The following is an 18,025-nucleotide window of genomic DNA, read 5'->3' on the forward strand; positions in this document are numbered from 1 at the left end:
AGCTAGTGAAGTATTTAAACTTACTAGTTGTGTAAGTCTTTTGCTTCCTTCCCATGTGGCTTCCCAATTCCACTGGCATCTGGTTGATATTTATATGTCCCTTTACTATGCATCTGGTTGATTCAATTATTTTCACAGGAATTTCTGCTTGTGATAAAAGTCTATTTCTGGTACTTCTTTTTACTTGTCAACCTATGTCTGCTTCTAATTTAATTAGAAGGGGGAAACAATAAGTTGGGATACCCTAAGAGCCTATTTAATATTGCCTTGTGTTGATCTTTGATACAGCTACATATGCACTCTTTGGATGAGGATTTGATAATAGCATTGCAATACAGTGAAAACCTTGTGTCGTTGTTGTTCATGTCTAGGGCTGCTAAAATAATTTCTCCGTTTGTCTTGGTTGCAATGTTAAGAAGATATGTTTGCAATCAAAAATTCAGACAAAACTCACTCTAGACATTTTGCAATTAATTGCATGCAAAGACATCTCTAATTGAAAAAAGATAAACTCAATTCTCAACTGATCATATATCACTAGCAGAAGGACATCTCGAATTAAAAACATCCAAATAAACTGAAAATGCCAACAAAGAAGAGGACATAGGTTTACATTTTCTAGACTACAACACTACAGAAACAAGTCAATAGATTATCGACTATCGACCATTACCATATGGCATTAACATCTGGATTTGCATGCTGTCATATCCACTAGCACGATATGACTTAGCTAACCCAAGCAAGTACTCGGTCTCCTCTGGACAATCAGCTTTCCCCCATGGATGCTTTGCCATTATTCTCATTCCTTCTAGCTCCATTGCTACTTCCTTCATGGTAGGCCTATCCTCCCCTTTTAACTTTACACACCTTCTTGCGAGATCGGCCATGTTTTTTAGTGTCTCAATATTTCCCTCCTTGACTATTTCATCATCAAGAATTTGATTCAAGAGATCCGCCTCCATTGACCAAACAAAGAAGCTCGCTAGGTTTCTCTCTTTCTCAGGCCTGTCAAAAGAAAGTGCCACTTTGCTTGTTAGTAGCTCCATAAGGACAACTCCAAAGCTGTAAACGTCACTCTTTTCTGTTAGTTGACTTGAACAGAAGTACTCAGGGTCTAAGTATCCGAGTGTCCCTTGTACTAAAGTTGTTAGTTGAGTTTGATCCAGAGGAATCAATTTTGAAGCTCCAAAGTCTGACACTTTTGTTATGTAATTCCCATCTAATAGTATGTTAGTTGTTTTCACATCTCTGTGTATGATTGGCATGGAAGTAGAGGAGTGTAAGTATGCTAGTGCTCCTGCAGTTTCTGCTGCTATCTTCAATCGTAATTCCCATGAAAGTGATGATCCTTTGCCCTTTGTATTATGAATGTGCTCAAAAAGAGTGCCATTGGTGATGAACTCATAAACTAGTAAAGGCACTGGTGTCTCTAAACAGCAACCCAATAGCCTCACCACATTTCTATGGTTGATTTGAGAAAGAACAATCATCTCATTAACAAACTGCTCCTTCTGAGTTGAGACACCAATTTTGGACTTTTTTATGGCAACCACTTTGTTATCTGGTAATATTCCCTTGTAAACCGTTCCATATCCTCCTTCACCAAGGATTCGACTTTCATGGTAATTGTTTGTGGCCTTCTCAAGTTCTTCTGCCGGTAAAGATTTTTGTTGTCTCCATGGAACTTCCTTGACTTGCGAGTTGTTTTTGTAACAATAAGCCACCATTTTCTTTAAAGTATTTTTCTTTGAGTTTCATGAGCCTTCTTCTATGCATTCCCCAATATATCCATGAAATTCCAATTAGTAAAACCAAGAGGCCGGCACTGACACCTGCACATAATTGAAAATTGTCGTAAGTTTTTATGCAAGTCTAGTCATAAAAATAAAATTAGAAAGAAAAAAAAGAAGTGTTAAAGATAGATTGGTGAAAAGTATTAATAGATGTTGTTTTTGTTGTCTACCTTGTGCTTTACTTTCTAGGATAAAATGCTTCTGAGAAAGAATTCGTTGAGACGAAATAAGATTATATATATGTGTCACAATGAAGGATATTTATTCAGTTTAACTTGGGTCTTGTTAGTGAGATTAATCAATGTTTATAAGCCTTTGAAAAACGGTAATTAGTACTGAGAAGGGGGAAACATACGTAGGTTGGAACTTTTGGATATATTCTCATAGGGGTGGATGTTAACATGTACATAAAACATACCCAATGAAATAACAGGCAGGAGAATGATCTTCCATCGATTGCTGGGATTGTGTTTGATGCAACTCTTTTGATTCTTGTCGTCGTTTTTGTACCCCTTGGGACATTTACAAGAATAATCTCCAGAAAAATTTATGCACGTTCCAATACTGCAGGGGTTTGAATCCTTGCACTCATCAATATCTGAATAGTAAGGAAAACCAAATTTATCGCAATTAACATCATGCAAAATTCCAATCTTTAGCTTTCCAGTAAAAACAACTAACACACACATTCACATGTTATTATAGGACAGTACAATTATTCTCTTGTCAAATTTATGTTGCCGGACAACTGTGAATTTAGTTCACATATTCAGGCATGAGCCTTATCAATGGTTCATATTCATATAGTTTAACAAAACATAGTCAGGCAAGTGAACATTATTAATTCATTAGACACATATCTATATATTTCGTGTGTGTGTGTGTGTGTATGCTATAGAGATGACCTTGGCAACCATCTGGGAGGTACGGGTTCCCTAGATAACCTGACGAGCACTGGCAAATGTAAGCAGGCGGACCACCGCCGATGGTCGTCCGTTCGACACACTTGGTATTTTCCTTGCATGGAAAGTTGGGGTTCTGTTGAGCTGCATCACATGACTCGCCCTCAACTGCCCAATTCAGAACTGCTGGAAGCTGCCTTGAGTTGTTGAGTTCTTGAAAAGTTGTGTTGGGGTTGAATGAGAAGTTGCCTTGTTCCACAATGAAGGCATAGCTGCAAGGGTACTTAGCGTACCACGGATTATAAATCCCCGATCGATTGCCGACAGTCAGGCTTAGAAGAAAAGTGGAAATGTTTCGCAGTCCACCAGGGATGGAAGCTTGGGAACAGCCAAATCCAGAGCAAGAGTCTGGAAGTGCGTCTCCAAGAATATCATCACACAAGGTGACGCTATTGCCGACTTTGACCTTTTCTTTCTTTAGGCCTCCATCCCCTGAGCGCTCACCCAAAAAGATTCCTATAGTGTCACAGCCCACTGTGGTGAAATTGTTTTGTGTATGGGACATGCTGTAAGGAGGAGGCAGCTGTAGTGAAGTAGAGGAGCTGTCTGCTGTTTCCTCACCCGAATCATCATAACAATCCATGGCTACATCTAGCATTATTTGCAACTCGCCATCAGCAACAGAAAAGTTGGTAATCCTGTGCGTACCGCCCGTCCAGTAGGCTGACGGCGGTTGGGTGGATTGATCACAAGTGATGTTGAATTCTGGTCGAAGGTAACAGCCTTCACCCATGCCAAATGGGTATGGGATTGTGAGGTTACCACATTTGTCTTGGCAATTAGGCCGGGCTTGAGCTGTTGCTGCTGTTGCATTTACAACCAGTCTCATCAATATCATTACTTGCATAACGAGCATCCTCCCATCCCCACGTAAGGCCATGGCATATGTTCACCACTTAATTAAAATTTTGAGTAATTAAGAGGAATGAAGTAAGGAGATAGGACTGGTTTAATTTGTCGTCCTCATCTTTACTGGTTTATTTCTCTGTTAAGTCCGGCGAGATTAAAACAAATATTATAACTAATTGAAGTCCGGCCAACCGAAAAAAGAAGAATATAATAATTAAAATGTCGCGTCAGACAATAAAAAATGAGATTTGTAATCACTATTTCCAGGAAGTCCAAGCGGACCAACATGGTGATTCACGAAAAAATTATAGCAGTGACACAAATTGTTTTTATAATTTAACTTCTTTTGCCATAGCCATCTTATCCTCTTTTACAAAGAAGAATCCTACAACCTCTGTTTGATATTTACAAAGGCCCTAGCAATAGGTTATTAGTTATCGGCCATCATCATTTGGCATCAACAGTTGGTTTTGCATGCTGTCATATCCACTACTGGTACAACTAGGACCACAATCAGCTCTAACATTCAAAAGATAAGTGTCTGAATTAGGTGAGCCGAGAAAGTACTCAGTTTCTTCTGCACAGATATCATCTTTTCCCCATGGATGTTTTGCTGCAATTCTCATTCCCTCTAACTCCATTGCTACTTCTTTCTTGCTAGGCCTGTCCTCCCCTTTTAACCTTACACATCTTTTTGCGAGTTCGGCCACGTTTTGTAGTGTCTCAATATTTCTCTCGTTGGCTATGTCATTATCAAGAATTTGATACAAGTGACCTTCATCCATTGAACAAACGAAGAAACTTGCTAGGTTTCTCTCTTCCTCGGGCCTGGCAAAAGAAAGTGCCACTTTGCTTGTTAGGAGCTCCATAAGGACAACTCCAAAGCTATAGACATCACTCTTTTCCGTTAGTTGATTTGTAAGGAAGTATTCAGGGTCTAAGTATCCAAATGTCCCTTGCACTAATGTTGTAAGTTGATTTTGATCTAGAGGGATCAGTCGTGAAGCTCCGAAGTCTGACACTTTTGCCGTGTAATTATCATCTAATAGTATATTTGTTGCCTTCACATCTCGGTGTATGATCTGCATGAGAGCAGAGGAGTGTAAGTATGCTAATGCTCCTGCAGTTTCTGCTGCTATCTTCAATCGTAATTCCCATGAAAAAGATGATCCTCTGCCATTTATATGGTGGATGTGCTCGAAAAGAGTGCCATTTGCAATGAACTCGTAAACTAGTAAAGGCACTGATGTCTCTAAACAGCAACCGAATAGCCTCACCACATTTCTATGGTTGATTTGAGAAAGAACAATCAACTCATTGACAAACTGCTCCTTCTGTGTTGGGACACCAATTTTGGACTTCTTTATGGCAACTACTCTGTTGCTATCCGGCAATATTCCTTTGTAAACTATTCCGTAGCCTCCTTCACCGAGAATTCTACTTTGATGGTAATTGTTTGTGGCTTTCTCAAGTTCCTCTGCAGTAAAGATTTTCGTTGTCACCACAGAACCTACTTGACTAGCAAGTTGTTCTTGTAACAATAAGCCACCATTTTGTATAAAGTATTGTTCTTTGAGCTTGGTGAACTTTCTTATCTGCATTCGCCAATATATCAGTGAAATTCCAACCAGTAAAACCAAGAAACCTCCGCTTACACCTGCATATAGTTGAAAAATACAACTAAGTTGCTTTTATAATTTGCTTATATATGTACATAATCTATGTGACATTTTTGGGGTAAGATGTAAAGGAAAGGATAGATTGATCAGAAAGAATATATATAGTAATAGGTCTTGTTTTTGTTGTCTAGCTAGTGATTTCTTTTTTAGCAGAATGGTTTTTGACAAAGTATATGATCAATTATATATTACCATGAAAATTATTATTCCTGTTACATGTAAATGAAACATACCCAATGAAATAATCAGCAAGAGATTGTTGGGGTCGTCTTTGATGCAACTCTGTTTATTTGTGCCGTCGTTTTTGTACCCTTTGGGACATTTACAAGAATAATTTCCATCTAAGTTCTCACAGGATCCAATACTAGGGGTTCAAAGCCTTGCACTCATCAAAATCTGAGAAGAAGGAATTAAATCCATGAACATCAGGTGAAAATGCCAAGTTTGAGCTTACCAGTAGCAGAAACTAGCATTTACAAATATTTATTAGATTGTGTTCATATAAATAATATGCGAAGCGAAGATATAGAAAATCAATTACCTTGGCAACCATGCGGGAGCTATGGATTCCCTTGGTAACCTGGCAAGCACTGGCAAATGTAACCAGACCCATTGATGTTAGTTTTCCTGTTGACACACTTGCTATAATCTGCCTTGCATGCAAAATCTTCTCTCTTTTGAGCTGCAATATCGCATGTCTCATCCCCAATTTCCCAATTTATAACCATTGGAATTTGACTTATGCTGTTGAGTTGTTGAAAACTTGAACTGTTGAATTTGAACTGGCCCTGTTCCACAATGAAAGCATAGCTGCAGGGGTTGAAGTCCATTATGAAAGTATGATTGTAATAGCTACTCAATTGGACAGTACAGTTTTTCAGTCCACTGGGGATGGAAGTTTGACAGCACCCAATGCCGGAGCAATAAGAGTCCTGCTATTCGACGCTGCCTAGGCTGTCACATAAGGACATGCACCCGGTTATGAACCTCTCTTCGCCTCTGTATCCTTGGAAAAGCGCGTATGTGTCACAACCAATGGCGACAAATTTGTTCTTGGTGTCGGAGATGGTATAAGGAGGAGGCAGCCAGAGTATGGGGGTGTTCCTGTAGGCTCTGAGACCTTTGGTGTCATAACAATCTCTGGATGTGAAGGTCATTACTTGCAACTCTGCCTCAGCAAGGTAAAAGTCAGAAATGCGGATTGTGTGGCCCGTCAAGTTTGCCAATGGCGGCGTGGTGGATTGGTCGCAAGTGAGGTTGAATTCGGGTCGAAGGTAGCAGCCATCACCTATGCCAAATGGGAAAGGAATTGTTAGATCACCACATTTGTCTCTGCAGCCAGGCAGGGCTTGAGGCAGGGCTGGAGCTGCTGCTATTGTTGTAAATATTTTGGTATTTAAACATGGCAAGGAGCCTCACAACATTTTTATGTTGGATTTGGGAAAGAACAATCACCTCGTTTACAAACTCTAGACTCTGAGTCTCAGTAATTGGGGCACTGACTTCGGACTTTTTTATGGCCACCACTTTGTTATGATGATCTGCGGACAAATTTCCTTTGTAACCTACTCCATAGCCACCTTCACCAATTTTTCTCTCTTCATTGTAATTATTTGTGGCCTTCTTCAGTTCTTCTTCAGTAAAGATTGTGGCCGCATCCACGGATCCATTGTAACTAGCCAACTGTTGTCGTAAAAATAAGCCACCATTTTGTTTAAAGAACTTGTCTTGTTGTTTCTTAAACTGTCTTCTCTTCATTCCGCAGTACAGGCAAAAAAATACAGCCAGATAGATAGTTGAAAATCACAATCAACTTAATTACAATTCTTTGGAAAATATCGTAAGCTCATATCATGGCATGGTCATAGCCATTGAAATTTAATAAGTTTGTTTTAAAATTTTAATGACTCTAGATTTCAAGGGTATTATAGGAAATTTGGGCTTAGGAAAGTATATCAATATGTTATGAAATTAACTAGACAGTGGAAAAACAGTGTGTGTCTGGAGAAATAGGACAGGAGTGGAAATAACAACACTAATCTAATATTATAGTTATTTTACTTTATATGGATATCGGAGGCAAAGGGACAAAGGGGTTCTCTTAAATAATAGCATATATTATAATATGTATATCACTGTGAAATTATTTATTAATTTTACATTTAGTCTGTCTAAACAAAAACTTGGGAGATTTTTACTTTTTTATTTTGAGAAAATTATTGTTTTCCTTTTATTTATACTTTATGTTTGTTTTACTAAGCAGGAATGCAAGCAGGTAGCTATTTCATGTTATAGGCTGCACATTAATTAATAGGTAGCTAGTAATACATACCTACTGAAATTTTCAGGGAATTATTTGATGTAGGAGGGTTTTTTAAGCAACTAGTTCCATTCACGCTGTCGATTGTGTACCCTGTGGGGCATAAACAAGTGTGACTTCCAGGTAAATTGGAGCACGTTCCATTAGTGCAGGGGATTAATGGTTGGAAAGCTGCATTCATCAATATCTGAAAAGAAAATCAGGAAATTCAATCAGTTAAATTTAAAAAAACAAAATACATATATATTATAATATATATATATATATATATATATATGAAGTGGATTCGTGGCACTATATTTAGTTTTGACATAATTTTTGGATTATTAAATTACTCAATTTTTAATGATTAAGATTAAATCTGACATGATAAATAGTAAAGGTTGCCGAGGTGATACTTTTTGCACCTTTGCAACCATTTGGGTGGGTAAGGGTCGTTGTCATACGTGTTGTTACCCTGCTTGTTGTAACAATCTCGGGCTATGTACTGCAGTAACTGCATCTCAGCCTCATCAAGGGAAAAGGCCGTGACAATGATGTTGCCCCAGAGTGCTGTTGGGGCTTCCGGTGGATGTGTTGCAAGTGATGTGAAAGCCTGCCAAAAGGGTATGGGATTGTGAGATTGCCACACTTGTCTGGGCAGCCAGGCAGGGCTTGAGACAAGGCTTGTGCTACTGTTGTTGTAATTACAGACCCTAACATCACATACACTCCCACCATTAATATTACCAATGGGAGTTGCTCAATAAGCATCCTCCCATGTAACGCTATGGCACAAATATTTGTACATGTACCACCCAATAATATTCTTTCTCGCACAAATATTTGTATTGCTTGTGATAAAAGTAAGCGGTACCCGGCATGGCCTTTTATAGATAGAGGGTCTCATAGGGTTAGGGGAAACGTCTTCCTCTACCTATGGTTATCATCTGTCCTTGTTTATTTGTTGGACCAAAAAACAAAAAGCTTATAAGTTTATTTGGGATGCGTGCTTATAAGTTAAATTATCATATAGAGATGTTGAAAAATAATAATAATATAGGTTTTTTTATCATGAAAACGTAAGTTTATGAAATTATCATATTCAATTCTTTATGTTTTTTTTTTCTTTTGGAGTCATTAATGATCCTTAAGATTTACATCCGGCTCCAATCAACAAAAGATTGTTATATTCTATTGAAATGAGATCAAAAGAATATAGACGCGACTAAATAGACAGTAATCACAAGGTTACAACCAAATTAAAGAAATTCATAATCACAGGGTTACATAATCAAATACCAGAGAATTAACTTTATGACAAACATATTACAGCAGTACGTACTGATGACTGGAATTGAAACAAACTACAATTCAATAGACGATAAATGTGACTAGGAATTAAGGAGCTAATTAACTATCGTCCATCACCATAAGGCTTTACCAGTTGGATGTGTTGAATGAATTGCATGCTCTGGTCGTACTCTGCACTATTTATAATATTACCATCGTCACCTCTAACATCTACAACGTAAGCAGGTGACCCAAGCAAGTAGTCGGTGTCTTTCGGAGATGGTTTGAAATCAGCCTGATGAACTCCCATGACCTGCAATAATACCCCGAGCTCGATGGCTATATTTTTCATGGAAGGCCTTTCTTCCCCTCTTAAGCTCAAGCAACTCCTTGCCAGACCGGCCACTTTTTCTATGATTTTCTCAGAGTTAAGTCCTTGCCTCACTATTTCAGCATCAAGAATTTGATCCAAGCTCCCCTCTTTCATTGCACAAACAAAGACATTTGCTAGGTTTGTATGTGCCTCATTCTTTTTACTTATAAGTGCCCTTTGGCTTGTGAGTAGCTCCACCAGGACGACTCCAAAACTATAGACGTCGCTCTTTTCTGTTAGTATTTGCGTCTGAAGATATTCAGGGTCTAAGTACCCGAGCGTCCCTTGAACTAAAGTTGATATGTTGTTTTGATCCTCTTGAGGAACCAACCTTGAAGCTCCAAAGTCCGCTACTTTTGCCCTGTAGTTCTCATCTAGCAGTATATTCATCGCCTTCACATCTCTGTGTACAATTGGTGGGTAGGTAGAGTGGTGCAAGTACGACAGCGCTTCCGCTGTATCTGCTGCTATCTTTAACCGTAATTCTAATGAAAGTGGTGAGTGTTTGTTGTCTTTTCCATGAATGTGATCATGAAGAGTGCCATTTGAGATGAACTCGTAAACCAGTATAGGCGTTTGGGTCTCTAAACAACAACCAAGGAGCCTCACAACATGTTTGTGGTTGATTTGAGAAAGAAGAATAATCTCGTTAGCAAATTGCTGACTCTCAGTAATTGGGGCGCTAAGTTTAGGCTTCTTTATGGCAACCACTTTTTTACGATCTCCGGACACCGTTCCTTTGTAGACTTCTCCATAGCCACCTTCACCAATTTTTACCTTTGCATCGTAATTGTTTGTGGCCTTCTTCAATTCTTCTTCAGTAAAGATTGTGGCTACGTCAATGGTGCCATTGTAACTAGCTAGTTCTCGTCGCAAAAACAAGCCACCATTTTGTTTAAAGTTCTTTTCTTTCTCTTTCTTGAATTTTCTCCTCTTCATTCCGCAATATAGGCAACAAGTTAGAACGAGGAAAACTATGACTCCTGCATATATAAATCGAAAAATTGCGATCAACTTTCTTGACATACAATTTATATATTAAGCAGGCATATGCCTAAACTATTTCATGTTATAGGATGCATGTTAGTATGTAAGTAGCAAGGCGTAATGCATACCCAATGAAACTTTGAGGGAAGTGTTCTTTGATGCGCTAATGCATTTCTTCAGGTCTTCAGTATTTCTGTACCCTTTCGGACACGTGCAAGTGTAATTTCCTGGTGCATTTACGCACTTTCCCATTTCGCAGGCGTTCGGGTCTTTGCACTCATCCACATCTGAGAGAAATAGGAAAACAAATGTTACACACATTAATTAATTAGTTAATCAATTCCCACTTCCAGCTACAACAACTATAGCATGCATATTACATATAAGAGGTCTACATATCATATTTTTATATGATAAGTTCGTACCTTGGCAACCATCTGGGTGGTATGGGTTCCCTTGATAACCTGGCGAGCACTGGCAAATGTAACCAGACGGGGCCGCATTGCCCATGGTCCGGTTTACACACTTGCTATTTACCTTGCATGCAAAACTGTGGCTCTTGTTTTGAGCTGCACTCTCACATGACTGCTCCCCAATATCCCAATTAAGAATCATGGGAACCCTGCTTATTTGAGCCAGTTGGTCAAAGCTCTTGTTGGAAAAGCTGAACTGGCCTTCTTGCACAATGAAAGCGTAGCTGCACTTGTTAAAGTCCAATATACGGGTATGATTTTGGAAGCTACCCAAGACCACCGTACGGTTTGTCAGCCCGTCAGGGATGGAAGTTTGGCAGCAACCGATGCCCGAGCAAGAGGTCTGATCAACGCTGTCAAGGGCGAGACACCGAGACAAGCACCCGGCAAAGAAGGGATTCTCATCTTTCCAGCGGAAGCCTTCGAATGTGGCGTAAGTGTCACAACCAACGGCCATGAACTTGTTTTTGGCACCGGAGATGGTGTAAGGAGGCGTCACCCTCAACTCAGGAACATTGTAGTCATTGTTGCCCTCCTCGTCATAGCAATCGCGGGCCAAACGCTGCTGAATTTGGATCTCACCCAGGTCAACCGATATGTTAGTAACACGAATGTTACTGTCCCACAGATATGCTTTTCCGTCAGCCGTACAGTTGATACGAAATTCAATTCCCATGCAACATTCATCGGTGAGCCCAAATGGATATGGAATTGTGAGATTGCCACAGTGGTCAAGGCAGCTGGGCTTGGAAATCTGAGCTCTTGCTGTTTTTATTTTTCCATCTCCTAATAATACAATTACAACCAAAGAGATGACCAATTGCAGAATAACAAGAGCCCTCCCATGGAAGGCCATGGTAGTACTTTCCGAGGATTTAATTAATAAAACTAAAAATTGCATGCATTGCTTGTGATGAGAAAATTAAGTGCTACCCAGGATGGTCTTTTATAATCAGCATGTGCATGGGGTTAATTAGGGGAAATGTCTACCTCTTCACCTACCGCTAATGGTGATGTTCCTCTCCATGTTGGGGTGGTGTCTATTATTTCCTCTTAGTAAATGTAGTTGAAAATCCCACTTCGTATTACTCAATATTCCCACTTGGTTATGGTCAATAAGCCAAGCGGCAAACTCTTTTCTTAATTATATGGTAATTATAAGAGCAGTCACATCCAGCATATTACTAATTAAGGTCAAAGTCAATGACAAGCTTACATGACTACATTCCTGATAGATTGGACTTCGGACGTGCATATGATTGGCGATGAGAAGGCAAGTGGTGTTTTATTTGTCTTTGATTCCCACCTAAACATCTACCTCGTCATGCCTTTGCCAAAATAAAACTAATAACACAACTTGATCAGCTTGACATAAATTTTTGGGTTTTTAGCAAAGTTGCATTTAAACAATTACTCTTCATTTATTAAATTAATTTCATCTGTTCATATCATTCAGCTTTTACTTCTGATTTGTTTATACACCCATTCACATAGGTCGAGCTGCTCATTCACATTTAATTTTCTACTTCTTAATTTGTGGCGATATTATGTTATTAATTCATCTAAATTATGCCTCGTATATACTCGTTAATTTAATTGGAATACCCCATTGCATGGCACATTGTGTTCCCGAGACACATAATGATTTTTCATCCATATGCTTAAAGCTGGATTAATTGTTTCATATTCTCATTTAAATGCCCTCTCTATTTTCGGTTTACTTGGAATCTACAGAGATTTTTGCAATTTGAAAAGAAAATGGTGGTTGTAGTTGGTCTCATCCCATTTTATTTCTCATTTAATTAACGTTCTAGATAGTCCTTGCATTCAAATTGCTCGAAGTGCTCTAAGCATCCTCTCATGTAAGGCCATGGCATAAATATTTGTATATGCACCACTCAATAATTCTTTCTCGCACAAATATTTGTATTGTTTGTGATAAAAGTAAGTGGTACCCTGCATGGCCTTTTATAGATAGAGGGTCTCATAGGGTTAGGGGAAACGTCTTCCTCGACCTATGGTTATCATCCGTCTTTTTTATTTGTCAATAGGCAAGTGAAATGGGCAGAGTCTTCTAATAGTATCTATTATTTTCCTCTTAGCAAAATGCAATTGAAAATGAGCCCCACTTTTTATTAATGAATAATCCCACTTGATTCTAGTCAATAAGCCAAGGGGCAAAGTCTTTTTTATATATGGTAAATAAGCGCAGTCACATCCACCAGCAAAGTCAATGACAAGCAGGGTTAATATAATAATAAATAAATAATTATGATCTGGCATTCTATCCTATGAATTCTTACTCCTGATTTATTATCGAGTTTACGATCTCGCAACTAGACGAGTGGATTTTTGTTTAATAAGAAATATGTGAATTATATTTATATATATATATGCACTATTTAAACGTTCTAGATAGTCCTTGTATTGTCACTAGGGCAAGCCACGATGGTGACTTCACTATGCAAGAAACAAATTGATAGTAAGTAAGTACATATATATATATAGAATCTTCTTTGTTTAAAAAAGTACCAGTTGGTAGTTAAATAAGTATGCGCAAGTGATAAAATAAAAATCAACCAAGTAAGATGAAAGAAATCACTCATACATACATGTCTACGCTTGTATTTGGGCTTCTTTTTATAAGCTCATTTTGCCTTATTGATCTGGAGTTTGAGTCTTCTCTATTATGTTGAGGTAGCTAGGAAGCAATTAATAATACTCAATGCAGACTTGTAACCACCACCACAAACATGAGGGTCACCATCTACACGTTGTTATGTTTGAAGGAAGTTGCGGTTCCACTCCAAAATTAATTGGCAATAACAGGAGTAGTCCAACTCTTTATAAACCGTTTTATTTTTTGTTAATTTTCTAATGTGTGGGACATTTTCACCTGCATTCTCAAAATGCTCATGCATTGCTGGACCTGTCATTGAAACAAATGGGACTTAATTGAGAGGGGCACATCAGAAATAAATTAAAGACTGCAAAAAAGAAACAAAAAGCTATGTCCACAAGCTTATAAGTTTATTTGTTAGACCCAAAAAAATGTTCCTTTCCATGTTATGCAATGGAAAACTCCCACTTGGTTATAGTCAATAAGCCAAGGGGGAAACAAGCGCAGTCACATCCAGCCACAAATAAGCCAACGCAAAGCCAATGACAAGCAGGGATATATATAATTTTCTTTGTAAGAATTATGTTATTAATCCAATAAAATTATGATTCGTGTATAACAATTAATAATAAATTAAAAAATGCACATGGTTAAACATAGATTAATTGTTTCACATCCTCATTTAAGTATCTTCGATGTTTTTGGTTCAATGGAATCTACAGAAAATTGAAAAGAAAATGGTTGTTGTCGTTGGTTCTATTTCTCATTTTCCATTTAAACTTTTTAGATAGTCCTTGTATTCTTTAATAATTGGTAAATACTCAGTCAAATAAATATAGAATATTTCTCCTTCATGTGTCTTTTTCTTACTTGATACCATGCAATGACCAAATCATTAAACAAATTATATTTGTTGAATTTTGGTTTTTCAAGAAAGGAATTTTTTTTTATGTTGTACTTTTTATGAGCGTGTTTCTAAAATATTCAATACCATAATGAAATGAATATATCGATCTTGATTAGTTTCTAGAAAGTTAGAAATAGTGGTGACTTGATTAGGTAATTTCTCTAACCCTTCTCCAAATCAAACCTACTACCTAAAGAAAATGAAACTTGGATTATTTTGCCAACAATTAATACTCTCATTAACTAAAAAAGAATAAGGATTTACCAGAGAACAATTTTCCAACAGAACTTTCTATCCTTTATATATATATATAATGAGTGTTGCTAAATGAACTCTAAAATTAAGTAAGTACAAAGATGTAAATTTATTTACTTAATTGTCTCATATTCTTATTTAAATGCCGACTCCGTTGTCATTTTTTTTTTTCTATTTGATGTAGGACGAAATATGGGTCAATTATGGCTTGAAAAATTAATTAAAATAAAGTGGCTCAAAGTTGGAAGGAAATCATGCAAGAGAGGAAAATTCCAATTAAATGTCAATTATGGCGCTAGGAAAAGAAGGAAGTCGTTGGAATTTTCTGAATATTGATTAAGGAAGTTAAAGCAATTATGAGTCTGTCAATTTTTTATTATTTTATTTTATATTTTTAAGAATAATTTATCTATTAGGATATTATTTTCCTAATATAATTTTAGCTATCTTTGTTTTCTATTAAAGCCAACTCATGACGTTGTATTTGTCAGTTTAATTATCTTATTTTTAATCAATATATTTGAGGTTTTCTCAATTTCTTTGGTGGATTTCAGTTTGTTGGTGGATTCTGATATTGTTACTTGTAAGGTTATCATTTGATCTTCCTATTCTTTATATCTCGCTGAGTCACTATTACAATCAACAGAGAGTAGAGGACTTTGAACTCGAGTCTGCAGTGAGACTTGAGAGGTCGTCTCTATTATATGTGGTATTGTTGGAGACCTCAGTCCACGGTAATTAAGATGTCTCTTCCCCGGACCATGCTGAAAGGAGGCGGCAGACAAAGAAGCTCGCTAGGTTTCTCTCTTTCTCAGGCCTGTCAAAAGAAAGTGCCACTTTGCTTGTTAGTAGCTCCATAAGGACAACTCCAAAGCTGTAAACGTCACTCTTTTCTGTTAGTTGACTTGAACAGAAGTACTCAGGGTCTAAGTATCCGAGTGTCCCTTGTACTAAAGTTGTTACTTGAGTTTGATCCAGAGGAATCAATTTTGAAGCTCCAAAGTCTGACACTTTTGTTATGTAATTCCCATCTAATAGTATGTTAGTTGTTTTCACATCTCTGTGTATGATTGACAAGGAAGTAGAGGAGTGTAAGTATACTAGTGCTCCTGCAGTTTCTGCTGCTATCTTCAATCGTAATTCCCATGAAAGTGGTGATCCTTTGCCCTTTGTATTATGAATGTGTTCAAAAAGAGTGCCATTGGTGATGAACTCGTAAACTAGTAAAGGCACTGGTGTCTCTAAACAGCAACCCAATAGCCTCACCACATTTCTATGGTTGATTTGAGAAAGAACAATCATCTCATTAACAAACTGCTCCTTCTGAGTTGAGACACCAATTTTGGACTTCTTTATGGCAACCACTTTGTTATCTGGTAATATTCCTTTGTAAACCATTCCATATCCTCCTTCACCAAGGACTCGACTTTCATGGTAATTGTTTGTGGCCTTCTCAAGTTCTTCTGCCGTAAAGATTTTTGTTGTCTCCATGGAACTTCCTTGACTAGTGAGTTGTTGTAATAATAAGCCACCATTTTCTTTGAAGTATTTTTCTTTGAGTTTCATGAGCCTTCTTCTATGCATTCCCCAATATATCCATGAAATTCCAATTAGTAAAACCAAGAGGCCTGCACTGACACCTGCACATAATTGAAAATTTTCGTAAGTTTTTATGCAAGTCTAGTCATACAAATAAAATTAGAAAGGAAAAAAATAGTGTTAAATATAGATTGGTGAAAAATATTAGTAGATGTTGTTTTTGTTGTCTACCTTGTGCTTTACTTTCTAGGATAAAATGCTTCTGAGAAAGAATACGTTGAGACGAAATAAGATTATATATATGTGTCACAATGAAGGATATTTATTCAGTTTAACTTGGGGTGGATGTTAACATGTACATAAAACATACCCAATGAAATAACAGGCAGGAGAATGATCTTCCATCGATTGCTGGGATTGTGTTTGATGCAACTCTTTTTATTCTTGTCGTCGTTTTTGTACCCTTTGGGACATCTACAAGAATAATCTCCAGAAAAATTTATGCACGTTCCAATACTGCAGGGGTTTGAATCCTGGCACTCATCAATATCTGAATAGTAAGGAAACCAAATTTATCACAATTAACATCATGCAAAATTCCAATCTTTAGCTTTCCAGTAAAAACAACTAACACACACATTCACATGTTATTATAAGACAGTAAAATTATTCTCTTGTCAAATTTATGTTGCCGGACAACTGTGAATTTAGGTCACATATTCAGGGATGAGCCTTATCAATGGTTCATATTCATAGTTTAACAAAACATAGTCAGGCGAGTGAACATTATTAATTCATTAGACACATATCTATATATTTCGTGTGTGTGTGCGCGCGCTATAGAGATGACCTTGGCAACTCTCTGGGAGGTACGGGTTCCCTAGATAACCTGACGAGCACTGGCAAATGTAAGCAGGCGGACCACCGATGGTCGTCCGTTCGACACACTTGGCATTTTCCTTGCATGGAAAGTTGGGGTTCTGTCGAGCTGCATCACATGACTCACCCTCAACTGCCCAATTCAGAACGGCTGGAAGCTGCCTTGAGTTGTTGAGTTCTTGAAAAGTTGTGTTGGGGTTGAATGAGAAGTTGCCTTGTTCCACAATGAAGGCATAGCTGCAAGGGTACTTAGCGTACCACGGATTATAAATCCCCGTTCGATTGCCGACAGTCAGGCTTAGAAGAAAACTGGAAATGTTTCGCAGTCCTCCAGGGATGGAAGCTTGGGAACAGCCAAATCCAGAGCAAGAGTCTGGAAGTGCGTCGCCAAGAATATCATCACACAAGGTGACGCTGTTGCCGGCTTTGACCTTTTCTTTCTTTGGGCCTCCATCCCCTGAGCGCTGACCTACAAAGATTCCTATAGTGTCACAGCCTACTGTGGTGAAATTGTTTCGTGTATGGGACATGCTGTAAGGAGGAGGCAGCTCTAGCCAAGTAGAGGAGCTGTCCTCTGTTTCCTCACCCGAATCGTCATAACAATCCGTGGCTACATCTAGCATTATTTGCAACTCGCCATCAGCGACAGAAAAGTCAGTAATCCTGTTCATACCGCCCGTCCAGTAGGCTGACGGCAGTTGGGTGGATTGATCACAAGTCATGTTGAAATTCTGGTTGGAGGTAACAGCCTTCACCAATGCCAAATAATGGTTATGGGATTGTGAGGTTACCACATTTGTCTTGGCAATTAGGCCGGGCTTGAGCTGTTGCTGCTGTTGCATTTACAACCAGTCTCATCAATATCATTACTTGCATTACGAGCATCATCCCATCCCCACGTAAGGCCATGGCATATGTTCACCACCTAATATAGTGATTCACGAAAAAATTCTAGATCCGCTACTAATCCTCCACGGTTAATTTTGTGAAACCCCATATTTTTAAATACGTATATTAATATTTCATAAAATTAAATATTTATAATTATTAGTCTTCAAAACTATATAATTAATAATATATCTATATATAAAAATATAAATTGTATGGCAAGTTA

General features: G+C 37.9%; 2 protein-coding genes and 3 pseudogenes across 2 annotated transcripts; all 5 read right to left on the bottom strand.

Annotated features, from left to right (window-relative positions):
• Positions 1-659: 659 nt before the first annotated feature.
• On the bottom strand, positions 660-3,638 carry LOC103325360 (putative wall-associated receptor kinase-like 16 pseudogene; annotated as a pseudogene).
• Positions 3,639-4,006: 368 nt separating this feature from the next.
• On the bottom strand, positions 4,007-5,223 carry LOC148918556 (wall-associated receptor kinase 3-like). The gene has a single exon (XM_089048521.1). It carries the CDS (start codon positions 5,206-5,208, stop codon positions 4,042-4,044), a length of 1,167 nt encoding a protein of 388 aa, XP_088904647.1. The 5' UTR covers positions 5,209-5,223; the 3' UTR covers positions 4,007-4,041.
• A 3,779-nt stretch (positions 5,224-9,002) lies between these two features.
• Positions 9,003-10,489, bottom strand: LOC148918557 (wall-associated receptor kinase 4 pseudogene; annotated as a pseudogene).
• Positions 10,335-11,567, bottom strand: LOC148918558 (wall-associated receptor kinase 2-like). Its single transcript, XM_089048653.1, has 2 exons — positions 10,664-11,567; positions 10,335-10,525 (listed from the first exon to the last, which is right to left on the bottom strand). Exons 1-2 carry the CDS (start codon positions 11,565-11,567, stop codon positions 10,335-10,337), a joined length of 1,095 nt encoding a protein of 364 aa, XP_088904779.1.
• A 3,664-nt stretch (positions 11,568-15,231) lies between these two features.
• On the bottom strand, positions 15,232-17,549 carry LOC148918559 (wall-associated receptor kinase 2 pseudogene; annotated as a pseudogene).
• Between the last annotated feature and the right edge of the window lie 476 nt (positions 17,550-18,025).

Source organism: Prunus mume, linkage group LG3 (genome assembly GCF_029339155.1).
Source record: "Prunus mume cultivar Tortuosa linkage group LG3, ASM2933915v1, whole genome shotgun sequence".
Lineage (NCBI taxonomy): Eukaryota > Viridiplantae > Streptophyta > Magnoliopsida > Rosales > Rosaceae > Prunus > Prunus mume.

Bases quoted from the DNA above. Each gene is read 5' to 3' on its own strand.
- LOC148918556 (XM_089048521.1), bottom strand. From the start codon at position 5,208: ATGCAGATAAGAAAGTTCACCAAGCTCAAAGAACAATACTTTATACAA.
- LOC148918558 (XM_089048653.1), bottom strand. From the start codon at position 11,567: ATGGCCTTCCATGGGAGGGCTCTTGTTATTCTGCAATTGGTCATCTCT. The intron at 10,526-10,663 runs GTACGAACTTAT...TATTTCTCTCAG, and splicing joins CCACCCAGATGGTTGCCAAG to ATGTGGATGAGTGCAAAGAC.